The sequence below is a fragment of the Felis catus genome, chromosome B3 (assembly GCF_018350175.1).
Source record: "Felis catus isolate Fca126 chromosome B3, F.catus_Fca126_mat1.0, whole genome shotgun sequence".
In the NCBI taxonomy this organism is placed as follows: Eukaryota; Metazoa; Chordata; class Mammalia; order Carnivora; family Felidae; genus Felis; species Felis catus.
This window is the reverse complement of record NC_058373.1, coordinates 39,264,425-39,283,361: the sequence shown is the minus strand read 5'-3', so window position 1 is coordinate 39,283,361 and position 18,937 is coordinate 39,264,425. Positions and strand designations below refer to the sequence as shown.

The 18,937-nt window shown below is 46.7% G+C and overlaps 1 protein-coding gene and 1 long non-coding RNA gene across 31 annotated transcripts in view; one reads left to right on the top strand and one right to left on the bottom strand.

Annotated features, from left to right (window-relative positions):
• Window positions 1-178: 178 nt before the first annotated feature.
• The window catches only part of MEGF11 (multiple EGF like domains 11), a 357,968-nt gene continuing 339,209 nt past the window's right edge, over window positions 179-18,937 (bottom strand). For 6 of the 18 annotated variants that reach the window (XM_023255165.2, XM_019832204.3, XM_045059138.1 and 3 more), the window contains 8 exons: window positions 17,387-17,623; window positions 15,682-15,800; window positions 13,738-13,804; window positions 13,357-13,463; window positions 13,034-13,121; window positions 10,541-10,597; window positions 3,646-3,852; window positions 179-2,970 (listed from right to left, as the gene is read on the bottom strand). In XM_023255165.2, coding sequence (XP_023110933.2) covers window positions 2,810-2,970; window positions 3,646-3,852; window positions 10,541-10,597; window positions 13,034-13,121; window positions 13,357-13,463; window positions 13,738-13,804; window positions 15,682-15,800; window positions 17,387-17,623 — 1,043 coding nt within the window. In that variant the 3' untranslated portion in view covers window positions 179-2,809. Of the gene's footprint in view, window positions 2,971-3,644; window positions 3,853-6,897; window positions 9,678-10,540; window positions 10,598-13,033; window positions 13,136-13,356; window positions 13,464-13,737; window positions 13,805-15,681; window positions 15,801-17,386; window positions 17,624-18,937 lie in introns of those variants that run through there. The other 12 variants (XR_006599089.1, XR_006599090.1, XM_045059137.1 and 9 more) reach the window with 12 other exon arrangements.
• Window positions 2,967-18,823, top strand: LOC123385887. 13 transcript variants are annotated; one of them, XR_006599100.1, is made up of 7 exons: window positions 2,967-3,758; window positions 6,186-6,290; window positions 13,343-13,440; window positions 14,752-14,806; window positions 15,524-15,625; window positions 17,198-17,328; window positions 17,426-18,823. It is a non-coding gene; the product is annotated as an uncharacterized LOC123385887 (long non-coding RNA). The 13 variants fall into 13 exon arrangements; XR_006599098.1 differs by lacking the exon at window positions 14,752-14,806 and adding an exon at window positions 5,213-5,291; XR_006599102.1 differs by lacking the exon at window positions 6,186-6,290.

Genomic DNA, 18,937 nt, shown 5'->3' with positions numbered 1-18,937 from the left:
TTATAAATATGATAGGGCTTGTTCACTTTATTTTCAAGTATCTGTTGGGATAATTTTCACTTTTCTGGCTGCCTAAAGTGACCACACAAAATATAGTTTAGTTCTGCCTTTTAAACCTAAGTTGTAGATTATAGATACATTTTCAATGTGCAAGACAACAGTAGGCATTCTTGTTAAATTAGTTCGAGAAATTCATTTTATTTTGTACAAGGTACGATTCCTCTGCACAGTGAACAAATATATTACAAATCTGGGTTATTTAAAAAAGTATTGCCATTTCATAGTTTCACTTACGCTATTGTACAATAATAGTGTTTTCTTTATTTGTTTGAATTGTATGCACATCACTTTGAGTGAAAACTAGTTTCTGTAAAATAATCACACAGATCTTTCCAAGTTGCCAATAAAATGCACAGTGCTCATATATAGGTTGACCACGAACCTGTGTGTGATAGTGCTAGATGGAAGTTCCTAACAGTTGCTCTGTAAGATTCAAATGTCTCTTACCAGTAACTCCTAGATACGTGAAGGCAGCTGTTGTCACCACAGATTAATCACACCCTCTGCCTTTCCCTTCTCTGTGCTGCCTAATATGAATTGCATTACATTTCTTTAAAAAATCATAGAATGCCAGAGCTGAGGGGTTGTGAGAGCTCCCTTACTCTCTACTTCTCTCCTTTTTAATACACAAGGAAGAAAGGAGTCCAGAGAGGGCAAGTAACTCTCCTGACCCAGCGCTTTAGCAATTCCACCATGCTAACTACCTCTTGCCGAATTTTGCCCATGAGATAGTTGGCAAAAAAGAGGTGAAACCTGAATGCTGCTGCTGGTTTGCAGTTTGCCAGGCAGCAGTTACTGTACATGCAGGGTAGGGGAAGAAGATAAAACCTGGGATTCAGATGAAGTTTCTCCTGGCTGATCTGACTTCGCCATGCTTCTTGATCCTTGTTTAAAAAGATAATTGAGCACTTTGCTGCCCTGACATACTGAGGTAAGTCTCTTATCTCTATTTCTTTCTATGTATGTATGAGACATATTTACTTGGGTCTACAAAGGAATTTTCTAGTATTTCTATTTTGTAAGGCTTCAGTGGAAAGGAAATTTGCTATTGCTGATCACTTGCTCCCATGCACACATGCAGCATTCATGTAAGTATTCTATATTTTCCCCTAACGATAAAATTTGCTTAAGCCTTGTGTGAAGTGAGGGAGGGGGATTTACTCATTTATTTCTTTTCTTGCTTTTGCTGGTTATTGCCCAAACTAATGGGTTCCATGGCAGACTTCCAGGTTGTATCAAGGGCCTCAGAACTCCCACACTTCCTATAGCAGCTATATGCCAGCTCTATACCCGTTGAGTCCCTCTTCTGTATACCTCTTTGGAAGGAATTGTTACTGGCTGGACTCTTATCAGAATGGAGTAGTATACGGGTGGCCTTTAGTTTCCTCGGTTTGCCCTTATGGTCTGGAATTCTTGTGAGGAGGTCCTCTTTTTTAGGGCTTGGGAATTGGCTCCATTTTGACTCCTGAGCCCCCGTCTACCTGTGTTTACTACTAGTGGGAGGTATGGACACATCCAAATACTGGGATCTGGAGCATGAGCTCGTTTTGATACGTTTTTGGCCCTCTGAGTAGGTGGTGGTTTTCAGTAGAAACACTTCATACCCTTATATGCTGTTTACTGTGAAGTTTTACATCATGTTACAGCACCTGATTACAGTCTTTATTTGATCAATTTCATTTCCATCAAGAAGCATAATGTACTTTAAGCAGACTGTTAAACTTGCTCTATCCACTTTTGTCCAACTTCCTCTACACCTTTAGGTCCTATACTATATCAAGCTCAAGATTTACAAAGAAATGCTTGAAAGCAAGTACTCGTCTGACTCGAGGAATGCCAACCAAATAAATATGGGAGGCCAAACAGCCGTTTTTAGGGATGCTTAATTCACACCAGTCTGTGACTGATTGCTTAAAGCATCATCTCAGAGTTCTAGTTCACCTGGAATGACTCAGGTATTGGATGGAGTAAGGAGACATGACAAGGCCAGGACTGGGCAATGTTGTTGAACCTTGAATCAGCAAGATTTGGTAAAGCTGGCCTAGAAATCATTGTTGTAGACTGAAAGAGGCAGCTGCTGCGCTTTGGAAAACTTTCCCCCTCCTACTACCACGAAGGGCAGAAGAGGGAAAGTTCATCTGTATTTATTAAAGTCTTACTTTTAAAAAATTGAAGTTGTCAGTATTAGACTGTACGCTGTAATCTTGGCCATTGTGATGGGTGGATCAGACATACATGTGTAGGTACTTTAGTGGTGATATTAGCAGTTTGTGTTTGTGTATTATTTAGGTAATAAAACAGAGGTGGAAGGTAACAGCAACCAAAAGTACATATACATTTCAGGTGCTTTAAAGTAATCCATTCCCCTCCCCAGTTTCCCCTTCCCCCTAGGAAGTTTGTGAAACCTATGCTATGTGTTTTCTTAAGCATCATTTTCAGATGATTAAGTATGTCAATATATATATTTAGCTGATGTTCAGTAGCTGTATCTGAAATGTTTTAAAAGATCCTATATAGTCCTGGGCATTTTGGGTTGGGTGTGGGTGGGTGGATAGGATTTGCCTTTGTGAACAGACCTTTTGAACAATGACCCCAGTCCCGCTTGGAAGCTCTTCTTTAGTTCCAGGTGAAAGTAATAACTAACACGCAGCTGAAGTCAGTCTGTGTCATTATTTCAAGTCAAGGGATTGTCTTCTTTCAGAGAGTCAGAATATTCAGCAGAGCACATTGCAAGAGAGAGGCTTCTCTCTTAAGACTGCTTGTCCTGGGAGGGCCCATTGGCAGGGCTTTGTCTTACTGGGAGGAGGTCATAATGACCAGGAATATGGCTGTTCCTAGGTAGGTCGTATGGATTCTGGATATAGCTGGAGTTATGACCGAGGCCTTCTTGGACCACACTGATTGTGGGCTCTAAGGAATATAGTGAAAAATGAGTTCAGAGAACAGATTAGCTTTGGTTGCCTTGTTGGGGGGAAAAGAGTTCTATTTAACTTGATAGGGAGAGAAGCCAGGGGTTTATAAATCTGTGATAAATATATGAGGGTTATGACTGAGGCTTGCTCATGAAATGGAAAACCTAAGTGAGTATACTATTAGAATCCCAAGCTCTGGGTCAAAACCAAGAAGTTTAGAATATCCTAGAGGTAGGAGTGTCATCCACGAGCCCAGAGACATAGGTGAAACGAAGAAGGTAGGAGACGGTGATTTAGAAACTTGGCAAATGTCTGTTCTGATTGTTTTCTTTTTTAAACTGGGATTTGTATCAGCAATCAGTTGAAGTGTGTGTGTGTGTGTGTGTGTGTGTGTGTGTGTGCACGGGTGTGTATATACCCACTGACTCCCCACCCCCAGCATTTCTGATTCATACTAGTCCTGGTGTTTTTTTAAAGCACAGTTAATACGAGAATTTGATTTCCTGCGTGAGAGAGGAGGGTAGTCCTGGGAAAGACCGCTCGCCTTGGATTCCTTAAAAAGCAACAAAAGAAGGGTGTGTTTTCAAGACCGGGTGAGTGGAGAGGGCTTGTTTGACTTCGGATACTGCACTATTGCCCTGATTTCACTAAGTTACTTATTTGAGACACCTACCAACTTCATATATATTTTTATTAGATGTCGACAAGGATGGTATATCTGTGTACGGAGACCCTCTGTGCACAGGCGACTTCATTTCTACATAGCTGCTTTCTGGAAGCTTGCAGGTGAGGATGGGTGGGTCCTTAATTGTGGCGTAAGGGTTTTCACTGCTATTCAAGGAACAAGTGCTAGAACTGCACACGGATTCTTTCATGTAATCTGTAAGGCAAGAAAGATTTCTTAGGACATGAGAGGACATAAGACTTAATTTCAATACCAGAAACAGATTGCAGTTTATGTGCCTTCGGGATCCTAGAGCTGTCAAAGCCTATGATAACCCAAGATTTCCTTCTTAAATATGTTGGAGTGGTTTCCTAGGTAGGGAGAGTTCTTTTCTTAAAGAAACCTACATTTTTGGAGGGACAGGAACATTTTTGCTTTTGGCTGTCAGTTCTAGCACCAGAACAGGATTATTTTATGGTATCTGTAATGCGCTTTCACATCTATTATTTACTCTTTTACAAAATCCTTCAGAGATGGTTGATAGTTTGCATTTTATAGGATGAAGGCCCAAAGAGATGAAGTGATTTGGCTGATGTCACATAAGCTCATAAATAGCAGTGCCAAAACTTGAATGCATGCCTTGGGACTTCTTGGCCTGTTTGTTCTGTGATACCATTCTTCCTCCGAATTCTTTTTGATGACTAAGAAGCTTAGATTCAAAAAGAAGTAGGTGTGTGTTTTGGCACAGGTGTGGGCAACTTTTAGGCAGCAAACTTTGGCTGGCGGCATCCCTGCTCTTGAGAAGGCTGTGATCAGAGGTGGGGCTGACTGAAGTGTAATAGAGATGTGAAAAGCACCTGGGTCTCAGGCTAGCCTTTGGAAAGTTCCTGTTTTCAAGTAAGCCTCACAGCGTATCCCTGGGGTCACTTACCTTAGTTCTTGTGAATGCTAACTGAAACCTATTTTGACAGTATCTTTTTCTGATACCAGGAGAACTGCTTCCTCTCCTGCTGCCTGTCTAGTGCATCATCCCCAAGACTTCAGGGTATGTTAGGGTACAAAAGGATGCAAACGGATTTCCAAATATGAGGCAAAGTAACTGTGGCTCACTGGAGGAAGAAAGTGTTTTCTTTGGCACCGGGAGTCACAAAAGGGAAGGGGAGCCCCTCCTTCAGCCTGAGACTATCAGTGCAGCTTCTAGATCATCCCAAGTGAGGCGAGACTGTTCTGATGGCCTTTAAAAAGTAGTTAATTCTCTCATCTGGCAATTCAGGCCCTCATTCTGTGAGGATCTGCCAGCCAGGGGGTCTAGAAATAAGCATGGAGTTGCATGACTTGTCAGTCATGAGTGGTCTTCAGAGGTCTAAATTTCTATAAGTGGTAGCAGATGGTGAAATTTCTATATTTCTCAGCTTTAAATTTCTGTAAGTGGTAGCAGATGGTGAAATTCTTGGACAGTCTTCCACTAGAACCATCACATGCTTTCTGCCTCCAGCTTGTGAGATTAATGAAAATGTAAAAAAAAAAAAAAAAAATTGATCATTGTAACTCATGGGGTGACTAGCTGTTCCCTTAGGTCCAAGGAGAGCAGAACACTCCATGTGGATGCAAGTTGAGATGTTTGCTACCACTGGCAGTCTTTTCTCCTGTAACAGGTGACTGGGTGGGAGGGGATCTCTTTTTCTGCTAGTACAGGGTTACCGATGTTTGTTTCAGAGGGTAACATTTCCTTAATCTTGTACAAAAGTACATTCACCCATTAATTCATTCAAGTGTTCACAATACCTGTGATCTAGCTTAGAACAATAATTCTTCTCTCTTCCCCTTATTTATTGCTAATGAAACTGAAGCTTGGAGTGAGGAAGTGACTTCCCCAGGGTCACACTGCTCATCGGTAGTAGAGCATGCTCCAGAACCAGGCTCAGAACATTTCCCATCTCACCCTGGCCCACAGGTAGAGAGAGGATGTTGGCCTTGGTCCCATTGCAGATTGTGGCCTCTTTGTGGCATATAGAACCCAAGAGAGGAGTAAGAGAAAACATTCTTGCTAGACAATGAGCAGGCCCCGCTGTTGGTGAGGCTCTCATGAAGAAAGGGGGATGCAGGTCCTGTGAGTCCTGGGCCACAACCTGCCCAGAGCCACATAAAGCTGCTTCTACTGAGTTCTTTGTTTTCTTTTTTTTTTTCTTTCCTTTCTTCCCTCTTTCCTTCCCTTCCTTCCTTTTTACTTTGTTTCTTAGTACAAGGGCTGGAAATATGTCCAAGAACCCCAGCATAGTCCATCGGTCCCACTCTGTGGTCTCTGAACTTGGTAGCCAAGGAGTAAGGCAGTACTCAGGACTCAGAGCTGCTTGTTGGAAGCTAAGACTAGAATTGCTTAAAGAAAGGCTGTCTCCTGAGTGAAAAGTCCTAACACCCCACCCCTACCTCCTCACCCAGACACATCCTTTTACTTTGATTGGTGAGTGCCTTAGTTGCATGTTTTCTAAAACTTAAGGAATAGCAATAGAAAAGGTAGCCCTTATAACTAGTATCTTCACTCCATTTAGGTCATTTGAAACTTGTTACATCTGTGAAGAGGGCTGGACACGAAGGACTAGGATTACTACTTAAGAAATGAGGATAGCGAAGCTCATAAAGTTTGCTTGATGCTCGTAAGTGGTCAAGTTACGACTCAACCCATCTTCTCTGGTATCTAGTCATGGTGTTTTCCTCCTTGCATCTGGTTACTTGTGCTCCTGTTCTGTATCTTTCAATGCAAACTGTAGCTGCAACAGCTTTGTTTTACCCTCAACGAGGAAATACCTTCTATCGATGGGGACCAAGCCCTGCTGGGAGAGAAAGGCCAAGCTCTAAGCTTTTGGTGGATATCCCATGATCAATTTATTTGTGGCAGTGGGGGAGTCTTGAAGCTGTAGTGCAAAGCTGAAAAGAGCCAGAGTCAGCCAGTAGTGCCCCTCTTCTCATTTCCACCAGAAAAATCAAGGCTGCCTTCAAATTTGGAGGTATGCAGTAGTCTCCTGCCCTCCCCAATCCACAGGGATACTTGTCCACGACCCCCAGTGGATGCATGAAACCACAGATGGTACTGAACCCTTTATATACTGTTGTTTTTTCCTTTGCATGCATACCGATGATAGAGTTTAACTTATAAGTCAAGTACAATAAGAAATTAACAACAATAATAGAACAATTATAACAATATAATGTAATAGATGTTATGTGAATGGGGTTTCTGTCAAAATACTGTACTGCACTCACCTTTCTTCTTGCGATGGTGAGGTGAGGTGAATGACCTAGGCATTGTGACAGGCCACTATTGATTGGCCTTGATCATGTGCTTCTGGATCACTGTTGACTACGGGTAACTGAAACCACGGAAAGCAAAACTGCAGGTAAGGGGGCCTACTGTAAATAGTTTGCTGTGCAGCAGGGGATGCACCTAAGTGGATGAAAGACAAGTTGGGGTTCGGGGAGGGGATTCGTTTTAAGGAGAAGCTGTATCTCATAAAGGGCCCAGAGTGAAAGAAAGGATGGAGAAGCATGTATGTGTTGAGGTGGGTGAGAGAGGGTGTTGGATAATAAAATCATCTGGATTCTATTTTGGGGAACTGGAGGGAGGAAAGGGCCAGGCTAGCTGAAAAACTTACACTTTAGAAAGCTATTCTTTTCTCCAGCTGAGTCATCTACCTGCCTGCCCTCAGGGAGGGTGGGGTAAGGGGAAGAGTAACTAACCTCTCTCAGGCACTTCCCCATCCTTTTACAGCCCCACCCTACACTAGCCAGTCCCTGCACTTCAGGGCATTTTGCAAGGAAAGGGGAAGCCTCAACCAAAGCCACCTAAGCTTTGGAGAGTCACTCCTCAGTGCCCGTAACTAGCATCTGGACCAAAGACTTAGCTTTATAATGCCTTAGCATTTTTTCTCAGAGCCTTGGAAATGAGCCTATACCTCTTCATTTTATAAAGGAAGCAGCAAATCCAGAGAGGGGAAATGACTTTCCGAGGCCATCCTGTAAGTAGGATCTGATCTGAACTGTGGGTGGGAACCTAGAAGGCTTTTAGGTTCACACTAACATCTAGGTAAAGCCAGTATCTCTTAGAAAACCCAGACACTGAACATCTGTTTCTTCTCCGCTTATTATTATTTAGTCACACTGCTTTTTTTCTTCCTGGGCCCTAAGTTGGCATTCTTTTCTTCATTGAGAGACCAGGATATGGGGAGAGGAAAAGGGAGATTTCAGGGTCAGAAGGAGAATCACACTGACTGAAAAAAGTTTTCAGGAGGTCACTGGACTCCTAACTAATCTTGCAGCCCAAGGTAACTGCAAGGAGAGGTGTGGAGGTTGGATTAGTGAGGAGCATACAGGTAGTTTCCCTGAGGCTGCAACAGTGGGATTCAGGATTTCAGGATCATAAAAGTGATGGAGCGTACTGGGGAGGATTTCTTCTGTAGCACTTTCAAATGCCTGACGGATAAGGAATTGAACACAAGGCAGTTTGTTACAATATCATTGTGTTGAGGGGGAGAATGGGGAGAGATGGACAGGTGTTTAGGGGTAAAATGGGGTTAGTGCAGCAATGTGTGTGGTGGTGTGCAACTCCAGGATGACAGTGAGTGGAGGTCTTCAGTAAGTAACAAGGATTAAGGTCCTAGAGGGGGCCTTAGAGATGGGGCTAGTTACAACCTCATCCTTGGAACAGAGGTAGAAACCAACACTCAGGAAGTAACAGCGTGACCTAGTCAGTGCCACACAGTAAGAACTAGGAACAGAATCCAAAACTTACAGGCCAGGCTCTTTCCCACTGAGTTCAGAGAACACTCAGACTCTTACTTAGGGTTCTCATTTGGTTTGGCCCAATAGTTTTAGAAAGTAATCATTCCTGGTACAGACTAGTTTATTAAATGTTTATTGGGAGTTCAGCCAGTTAGTGGGGTTTAACTTTGGCAAATAGTTCTGTAAAGTTCCAAACTGTGACATTGCATTTTCCTCTTTTTGAAATCTCTTGTTCTGATGTGTTGGTTCCTAGCATCTGGTGGCATATTTACCTAGACAGCCTTCTTTCCTCGAATTTAAAGGATGTTTATAGCCAGAGTGGTAAAACAAAATCTGGCCTTCCTTGCACTTACAGGCTCAGATACATGATCCCACAAATGAGGAATGAATGACACTGAGGCAGAGACCCTGCCCTCCTTAGCTTTGTTTGACATTTATGGTTGCGAGTCTGAAAGCAGTTACCCTAATCATAAAACAAAGTGCATAGGAAAGTTGGGTGCTCATTTTATTGAGGTGTTTGCGCCTGTCTGAGCTTATTCATGCCTGAGTCATGCATATTTTGAGAACTGGGAAGTCTCTAAAGAGATCTTTGCTGTCCAGATCTTTGAGAAAGAAACTGAAGTCCCAGGTCACAGTGATAAAACAGTAGAGCTTTCTTTTCTGTTTTTAGCCTCACTACTGTAATGGTACTTGCCTCCATTTGGATGGTTTAAGTTGATATGCAGAAAATGGCCAGAATTGATGCTCCTAGGGGAGTAGTGTCCTTTGGCTGGCCAGGAGCCTAGGGGTTGACCTCTGTCCTCAGATTGTTCTCTTGTGGTGTGCACATCCTAACGTGTTCATGGAGACTTGCCCTCCCTGCTTTAGTATCACCTACCCCTAGCTCACCCCACTTCTAATAACCAAGGGCTATAGATTATAGATGACTAGCTCTTCTTATTTAGGAAATAGTTGTGTCTCAGGTATAACTAAGGCTCACTCTGAAAGACCAGAACCAGTAATTGAGGAATCTGGGTCAATCTAGATCAGTGGTTCTTAAGTGTTAGTTGGGTGATGTGCTGCATAAGAATATCCTGAAGTACTCATTACAAATGCGGATTCCAGGGCTCCACTCTAGATCTGCTTCAGAGTCTTGGGAAGATGGGGTGTGGACAACTATCTGTTTAACAAGCTTTCCAGGTGATTCTGGTGCACAGCTAGATATATCCATTGGAATCTTTGCTGTCAGCCATCTCTCTCAGTGTGGTTGAGACTCCTAAATAGACCTCAAGAGACAAAAGGACAGCCCTATTACATTAGTACAACTCTCTACAGTATGCAAAAAACACTTCCCGTAATGGTTTTTTTTTTTTTTTATTGGCTACTCATGATAACCTTATTAGACAATAGGACAGGTATAAGTATCCTGACTTTGCAGATGAGGAAACAAGGCCTTGGAGAGCTCCCAGTCTAAGGTCACCATTAATATTTGACAGAGTAATAAGTGACACAGTTTCTATTTCACACATTCTGTTACTTAAATGCAGGGCCTAAGCCCAGGGCAGGACCTGACCTTTATCTTTGGCTTCACCCACAGATGTCCTAGAAGGATGATCCACCTCGCATTTCCCATGTGCTAAGGATTAGTCCTGACTTTCCCTGCTTTCAGAGGCACAGATGTCAAGGGTGGAGTAGCATACGGTATTAACACTAGGTATTATTTTCATTCCTTGTGCTCCAGAAAGCCAGCAGGTGCAGGGTGGCATTCCTCACCAGCACAACGACAGGAGGCCTCTGGGGCAGGTAGATTGACTTTATTTCAGATTTTATAATCAATTTAACTCATACTAATTGGTTGGATAATGACATTCTACATTTCCGAAGACATTTAGTTGGCATCTATAAAAAACCCACAAGCGCTTGCTAAGCAGGTGCAACTTAAATCGAAATATAAATTCATTATTATTATGATTGCTCCTCCTGAGCAGAGCTACCCGGCAGCCCCAGGTCCTGTGGTCTTTTTACTTTTTTGGGGAATGAGGGGAAGAGATGTGCGCAGTGTCTCTGGTAGAATTCCTGGTCATGTCAGATCTGCACTCTTTATCTTGCTAAGCCCTTTCTAATGGGACGTCAGGATTGGATACTCTACCTTTGAAGCCTTTGTCCATAATGTATGTGTTCTGACGTCTGTCCATTCCACAAGCACCTGCATTAAAATAGTGTAAAGAAAGAAAAATGGGGTGAGTGAGGTTTACTTGGACTGCATACATTTTTGCTTTATTTTTTTCTTGCCTTTTTTTCTCCCCTACCCATAAAATTAGCTAAAGTGCTAGAGAATTATTCTGGGTTTAATCTACTCTAAATCATTTTGACCAGGCAGGAATTCTTACAGGGATCAGAAGCATTAGCGGTGAGCTACAGCGCCCCCTGGCATATGCAGCACTGCTTCTCCTCTTTAACCTTAACTGTGAGGTCCTCAGAGGCATTTCTCATGACACCCGCAGTCACTGTAGGTGAAGTTCCAAGCTCCAGACTTACAGGATAAGGAATGAATCAGTACCAGTTCCTAGCTTGGGGAAGGGGTGTATGACATTCCAAATCCCAGTTCTGTCAGATTTTGGAATGGGGTTGAAGACTGTTTCTTACCTCTCAGCTCTGGTCCTGCCTCCTCTCCTGGATCTGATGCTCAACTGAGGGGAGCCGGGGAGGGAGGTGGACTGGTGGCTGAGATTCTTGATTAGTTATCTTTCCAGGATGTACAGTCATTTCTATTCATAGTGTCTCTTGGTTACCCATTTTTGGGGGTGGACCATTCGCACAAAACAGAGGCGCCTTTGACAAGTATTACCACTGTTTTCAGTCTGAAAGGTTTTTCTCCCTTTTGGCTGTCACAATTTATCCAGCTCCTGCAATGCATGGTCCTTAGCCATAGCCAGATTCAGGACATAAAACTTCAGGGACCAAACTCAGCTTCTTTGTTGCTGGTGATACCAGAGAAGAAGCTGTCTGGCATTTTTAGGTTGAGACTGTAATGACTCTGGTAATTATTTTCAGCTTTTAACTGACTCATTATTTTTCAGCGCTTAACTGAGGATACAATACCAGGCAAAAAGGCATGCAGCACATAATGACTAAAATACAATTTTGACTCCGCTTGACTCTTCCCTGTTTCAGACACTGAAGACCAACCCACTACTATTTGGATACATCCCTATACCCTAACTCCTCCACAGAGTTCCTAAGTTGAATTTGTAGGAATCTATTCTTACCTGCCTGCCTTCCACACATTACTGAGTGATAGGGCAGAACCAGTCCAGGTTTCCCCCTAGGTTGCTGTTCTTCTAAAGGGCCTGCAGGTACCTGTGTCCTTCAGAAACATGACTCAGAATCTGTATCCCTGGCCTCAGTTCAGCTCTTTATACCAGACAAGGGCTTCCTTCACCCTCTGGGAGGGAGGGAGGCTAGGCTAGGCTGTTAACTTTTCCCTTTTCTAGAGCAGGAAGCAGAGGCCCACAGAGGGACAGTCACTTACCCAACACAAAAACCAGGACCTAGATCTCCCTAACTATTTTCTCCCATTGGCCACCAGCCTGCCTTAGTGTAAGCCAAAAAATGATAGCATGTGGTGGCTCTGGCTGCACTGGTTGAAGAGCGAGATCTATAATGCGGGGAGAAATGTGGGCTGAGCCCAGAGGATGCTCCCTTGTGGAAAGAGATGCAGGGTGGTGGGGGTGGGGAGCAGCAGGATTATATTTGGTGGGGTTGCTGAGAAACCAGACACGGCCGAGGGGGCCCACAGCCAAGAGCACAGCCTCCTAGGTATAGACTCTGAGTCTTTGCAGCCCACGACTGCTCAATAGGCAGATGAATTCAGAACCTTTTCTCTTCTTAGTGCTACTGCACCCAGGGACCTGCAGGGGTTGGTGGAGCTTCATTTCCTTGAGCTCTAGAAACCAGCTAGAGCCTGAGGGTTGTCCAGTATGCTAAGGCCCTGCCCTTGAGGGGCCACTTTGCAGGGAGGCTACATTCTCTGCTGATTCATTGTGCTTACTCCTATGGCACCTACTTCTGTAACTCCTACCCACCTTCTCCCATAGCAGGACTGACTTTGCCAGTCTCCTTTTTTCATCTTGCCCCAGCCACCAGCTTTGAGTCTAATACAGAGCAGAGAGGATGTCGGTTGACACCTCCTTGCCCAACCTCTCCAGATCCCTGCTCGACAACCCTACCCTATGATCTCGGAGAGCTTGGCCTGAGCCACTGGTGGGTCTGGGGTCTCTCTCTGTAGGACATTGGGCTTTTAGACCAGAGAGCCAACTCTCTGTCATCCACACCCACAGGACCCAGAGAACCCCAGAGGTGCTCCATCCTCAAGTTCTCAATGGTGTGGGATTGTAATCTGTGGTCTATAGGGAGTATAATTATGATGTGTCCCCTTCACCTAATACCACAGTTTGTCTATATCCAGTGACCATGATGGGAACAGAAGGCGTGATGGGGGATGGATCCAGGCAGGCTTCCTTTAGATAGGGTTTTGGGTTTGTAGACTAACCATGTTGGGAAGAGGGCCCAACAGGGAAAGATCTGGGACCATGGCAGGTAAGTCTGGGGCAGGAATGCGGGGTAGGGCAGGGGGTCTAACCTGGTGAGTGTGGCTCAGCGGGGCGGCTGAGGTGTCTAAGTTCAATGTAGAAGTCCTCGGGCGGGTACCTGGCCTCCAGGGCACTGATCTGGAAATGGGAGTCTAGTGAGAGGAATGACAGGGAGGAGCCATTATTCCCAGGGCCCTGGTATGGCAGGGTGGGGAGTATGGAGGGGGTGAGGGTCAGGGTGGGGCAGGTTAGAAGGAATTAGGGCCCCTATGGGTAGTAGCCAAAGGGGCTAGGGCCAGGGGGATCTGCTAGAGTTGAGGCCATAGACCTTTCCTCCCTCACCCCCCCCCCCCCCACAGGAATTGGTGCCTACCAGGACATCAGGGCAGAGGAAGCAGTCCTTGAAAAGAAGTACTTTGGCAGGGCCTGGCTCAGGGAAGGGTCCCTTTCTCAGATGGTGAGTGCATCTTTTGCCTGCATCTGGAAGTCCCACATCCAGGCTCTAGCTGTCTCCTTTGTGGTCCCTGGGTCATAGCCACCCTCTCCCCTGATATAAAGGGCATCCTGGGCTTCCTTTGCTTATAAGAGCTGAAACCAAGGCTTGGGTTTCCTCCCTGTACCACTTCTCCATGGGGAACCCATGCTCAGGATTCATTTAACCTCCCTTGGAGTTAGGACAGGGCCCCTTTCCATGTGGAAGGAGGAGAACAGGTGGGACATGATGGCAGGAGACCAGACTCAAAGCACTACTGACCTAACACGTTCACAAAGCTGTATGGGGTCCAGCCTGCTGTTTCTCTGTCAAGGGACTTGTTACTGAGCTGTTTGGAGAGTAGGAGAGCAAGTTAATCCCTTTGCTCCCAAGGTGCCCCTGCCCAGCCTTCACTTTGCCCAGCCTTGTGCACCCACCCCTGTGACGATCCTGACTCACCTATGTCTTAGATCGTTGAGGGAAAGGAAGAGCTACATGTAGCATGGCATGGCCAAGACCAGTGGGAGCAGAACCTGCCCCCTTCTAAGCTGTCTGGCTGAAATTGTAGGGTTTGTGGCCCTTAGGACAAAGTAGGGCAGGGTGAACACAGAGCCAAGAACGGGGCGGAGCCTAGCTGGCTCTGACAGGGGAAGCAGGTCAGGTAGGTGGGGCTGAGCTGTAGAACAGGCTCTCCAGTGTCTTAGCTGCAACACGAGGCCATTTTCAGTACAAAGAGAGGTGCTGAGATTGCAACATCACTGTCACCTCTGCTACCTGGCCGTGTGTGAGTCTTCCTTTTGTATGAGCAAGGGAAAGCCTCAGCTTTGGCATCATTTTTGCCTCTAGTCTGCTGTAGCCTTGATGTGGCTCTAGTTACTCAAGGACCTTGTACTAAGAAAATCCAGATTCCTTGCCCTCAGCTTCCAGCTCCTCAGTTAAGCCTAAAGCTGAAGCTGGGAATGAGAGTCTGAGCTGAGGAGGGGAAGAAAGGGCCAAAGCCGTGGGGTCGATGGCTACAGACTTTGCTTATGGGCCTCAAGGTACCCTGCATACAGCACTCCCATTTCATGGGAAAACTGAGGCTGAGAGCCTGTGGAAGAAAGTAGCCTTGGTGCTGGCTTGACAGTGGTTGCCGCTGGGGTTGAACTGTGTGTTATTGTTAAGGGGTTCAAGCTGTGTTCTACCAGGTCTGAGGACTGGTGGACATTTTCTGTGGGCCAGACTGGGAGAAAGGATTCCCAGAGCTCTAGGGCAGAGGCTTAGACTATGAAAACCGCTTCTGTGTTCCTCACACAGGAAAGATGATGCAGGAAGCCAGGAGGCCGGGGATTGCCCTCCTAATGGTCCTACTGTATGTATACATGTGTAGTTGTGTGTGCACACGCATGCACATGCTTAGGTGGGTGTCAGCAGGAGTGCAGCATGAGCCTTTTCATTTCTGAACCTCCCGTTCTGCCCAGTATGGGTCCTGGCACACCAGGGGGACTCCCTACACATGGGTGCTGAGACATCCTTACCCAAGGCCCTGTGATTGTAAGAGGAGGTCTTGCCATTAGCCAGGGTTATGCTGGGAGCTGTGATGGGAGGGCCCTGTCGAGGGTGGTGCACACCTGCCCTTGAACGCCTGTGGGTCTCACTGTCAGTGGGCACACTGGCTATGGCTGATGTTTGGGTTTCATGTCCCTTGTGTTGGTTCTGATTGCAAAACAAATGGTTGTGGGTATGTAGTTGTAACGTGTATGCCAGATATTAGGACGTGAGGGGTACCTGAGTAATAGTGATTACTCTCTAAGGTGCTGGTTGCACGCATAGTGTCGGAAATGGACTGTAGTGATCGGTGGTAGGTGGGGTAGCATGTAGTGTTTTGATTACATGTCTTACATGGCAAAAGTGACAAGGAGGCTACATGTGATTACATGGTGATCACATGGGTTGGTACCTGTTCATTACACACAGGTGTGCGGGTACATATCCGATTGCTGCTGTAGGTTGGTTTCATGTGATGTCTGCTGGTTACGTGGCACTTGGTTCTGTGTAACCTGCTGGCTTCCTGTCCTATGCTTCACAGAGTGTTTACATGTCCCATGGATCACAGGGCTGTGTTTAATGTACTGGCAGTTGGTTCCACATGGACCCTCCAGGTGGGGTGCAGTTCCTTCCTTGGACAGAGGTGAGGGCTCATTGGGAGGATAGTGGGTGGGGTCTGGGGAGTCAGGGGCCCGGTACCTTGGTGGGGCTGTTCCTGTCCAGAGTGCTGGCCTGGCTGGTGGCAGGCCCCCCGCACGCCAGTGCGTGGTAGCTGGAATTGGAAAAGCACTGGGCATGGCTGCTACTTTGAGACAAATCTGGGAAGAGAACAAGGTGCCATACCATCATACTCCTGCCCTTGGCGTCAGAACACCCCAATACTAACACTTGGGCTGGGCAGCTTTGAGAGTACTCTGCAAAGAGAGACTGCTAAGTCCCCCATCCCCCAAGCTTTCTGGCATCCACTCCCCCCACAGAAATCTGTAGGGCCTGATTTGCCTCTTCCTTCATGGTGTCCCTCCCTGTAGGATGCAGGTCAGGCTCGCCAGTGTGGAAGGTGGCCCCAGCAGCTAGAGCATGGATGAGGAGTGCTGGCTCGCACAGCTTCATATGTCCCTCAGTTGCTACAGAGCGCTGTGCTGACCCCGCCCCCCCTCCCCCCGCCTCCCTCCAGTGTTACATCCCAGGAGGGAGGCCATAAAGAGAACCCCTCTCTTCTTAGCCCCAGCCCTGCCCGCTTGTGGATTCCAGCACCCCTCCACGGTGTTGGGGAATTCCAGTGGAGTGGTGTGGGAAAACCAGCCAAACTTACTCATTATAGTCATAGAAGAAAATCCCCAAATCATCGCTGTGGGCTTGGGATTTCATCAGGGGATATTTGCTTTGGCTGAAACTCAGGGAGGCGGGCAGGCCAGGAGCTCCCTGAAGGCAGGGTCTGCACCTGGGCCACCCCTGTCTACCCTGCAGCACCTAGCATCGAGTGGGCATGTGGTAGGCAGCCCTTAGCAGGAAAGGGCTGAGGTGATCTTGGTTTTCTAAATCTGAGATGCAAGCGGCTGCAGGTCAGCCATAAGTTGGGAGCCAGCTGGAGGGAGCAGTCATCCTTGTGTTTACCTAGACAGGCCCCGCCTCCTGTGGCCAGGGCTGTGGGCAATGTCAAAGCATTTTGACCTCAACTCTTTAAGTAAATACGAAGCCAAAAGCCTCATTTTAAGGCAGCAGTCCAGGGTTCAGGAGATGGGAAGGATCTGGCCCAATAGCCCCACCTCCACCCCATTCAGACTCTAGATAGAATACCCCCTGGGGATACTACCACATTTGTGGACCTACTGGGCCATTGCCCAAACTTTCAGACTCTCCCCCTACCCTGAGCCAGGCACCATCCCCTTCCACTGGATTAACAGGGCACTCCTAACTCTGGGAACTGGGAGGGAGGGTTGCTCTGAGGCCTTCACCAAGGAAGCAAAAATGGAACAGGGCTCGGACACAGCCCCAGGCCAGTTTCTTGAGGCAGCTCAGGCACTGGGCTGGAGAGGGGTTCCCTTGGAGAGTTTAGGAAAGTTTCTGTTTAGTACGGGTGTTCCTGTGGCCAAAGCCTGGTGAGAAAGATGGGAAGCTCTGGGGAAATGGAAGGAGGTTCCTAATCATAGCTGCTTCAAGCTGGGCACCCAGGAAGTGACATTCCCATAAAACCCCATCTACTTTTCCTAAGTAGGTTCCTGCTCCCCACACTCATTGTCTCCAGGAGCATCTGACCAGCCATCGCCTTCAGGAGACCCTGCAAGCACGACCACCCACCTCCAACAATCAACCTGGGTGTCCCCAAGGATACCATGTGACTCTGGGGTGTGTGTGTATGTGTGGGGAGGGGCAGGAGAGGTGAGGCTGGGGGCATAGTCTTTACCTGAGAGTGAGTAGTCCGTGCTGGTCATCCTCATGGCAGGTGTGTAGGAGACACGGGGAGCCAGGTCACGGCCTTTCTCTTTCTGTCGCCGCCGGCGCCAGGCGAACAGGCCCAACAGCACCACAATGAGGAACAACAGGAGGACGATGCCTGTGACAGCACCCACCGAGTGCCGCTCTGCACCCAGCGCCGGGCTGATCTTGGTGTAGGGATTCAGCTCCTCCATCATGAGGGCAGCTGTGAAGGGAGGGAGGACACGAGTCTGGGGGAGGCCTGCTTGCTCTTCAGATCTTGGCCCAGGGCCTAGACTCCTCTAATGTTAGGAGACCTGGGTTCTGGTCTTCGGCCCTATTCTTCAATCCCTGTGTGATCCTGTCCCTCACCGCGCCTGTGTTCTTCAACTGTCTACAGCAGATGGACTTCCAGGGTCACGACCAAGAACAAATGTGATCACGGATGGCAAATAAAATAACAACAAATGTGTACTGACTACTTTCTTCGAAAAATGGGTTACAGATACTAACTCATTTTATCTTCCCAGCAGCCATATGAGTAAGGACTATTTAATTATTTCCCTTTCACAGATGAAGAAACTGACTCACGGTAAGGTTAGATAACTTGCCCAAGATCATATAACCAGTAACTGGTAAAGTCCGGTTTCTCCGGAGTTCGGAAGAATTGCACTCAGTGCATCTCCCTGCTTATCAGCTTTGTGACTCTGAGTCCTCAGTTTGTTCATTTGTAACATGGGGACAATAATCTCACCCTCCCCAGGGAACTGTGAGCACCATAGGACAGACTGGCAAGAAAGCGTGCCATTGTGCCCGATGACTGCCCACAGCATCCCTCTTGATGATACATGAATGGGCTAACTCTTCACACTGCTGCCAAGCCCATGGTGGGGGCATCCTGCCGCCCAGCAGAGGCTAGACCTTTCCTTGGCTATCAGCAACTGGGTGAACGAAGCTAGTCAACATCCTCGGGGAAATGTGCTGCATTATCATTCTCTGTGATCATCAGAATACAATAGAAATGTCTTTTGGGCCCCTTTCTGTTAGGTGGATAACTGAGCGCCCATTATCATTCCCCATCTTGAACAAACAACAGTGTAATCCCTTATTTGCACCAATTCACGAGGGGTTTTTATGTATACAAAATCATTTATTGAGTGCTTGCTTATGTGCCAGGCACTGTGCTGAGTTCTCTACTATCATCTCAACCTGGTCCTCATAATTACTATGGGGTGTCCTCTGACTATAGAGCTGGAGCCAAGGTTGAGCGCCTTTGGACTCCTTGGCCCTCAACAGAACCTCGTGTTGTGTTGGAAGACGGATTAATCTACCCTTCCTACTTTGCATGTGGAAAAATAAGCCCGGTAAAATAAAATGACCTGTCCAGCATACCTAGCCGGTAATGGCAGAACCAGAATTTGGCATATCTTCGATTGTCTGGTGGCCTTTCCAGAGGACTAGCTTGCGCTTACCCTTGTATGGCTCATAGCAAACTGGCCAAGGATGAGCATGGGGAAGCCATGACTGAGAGGTTCCTGCT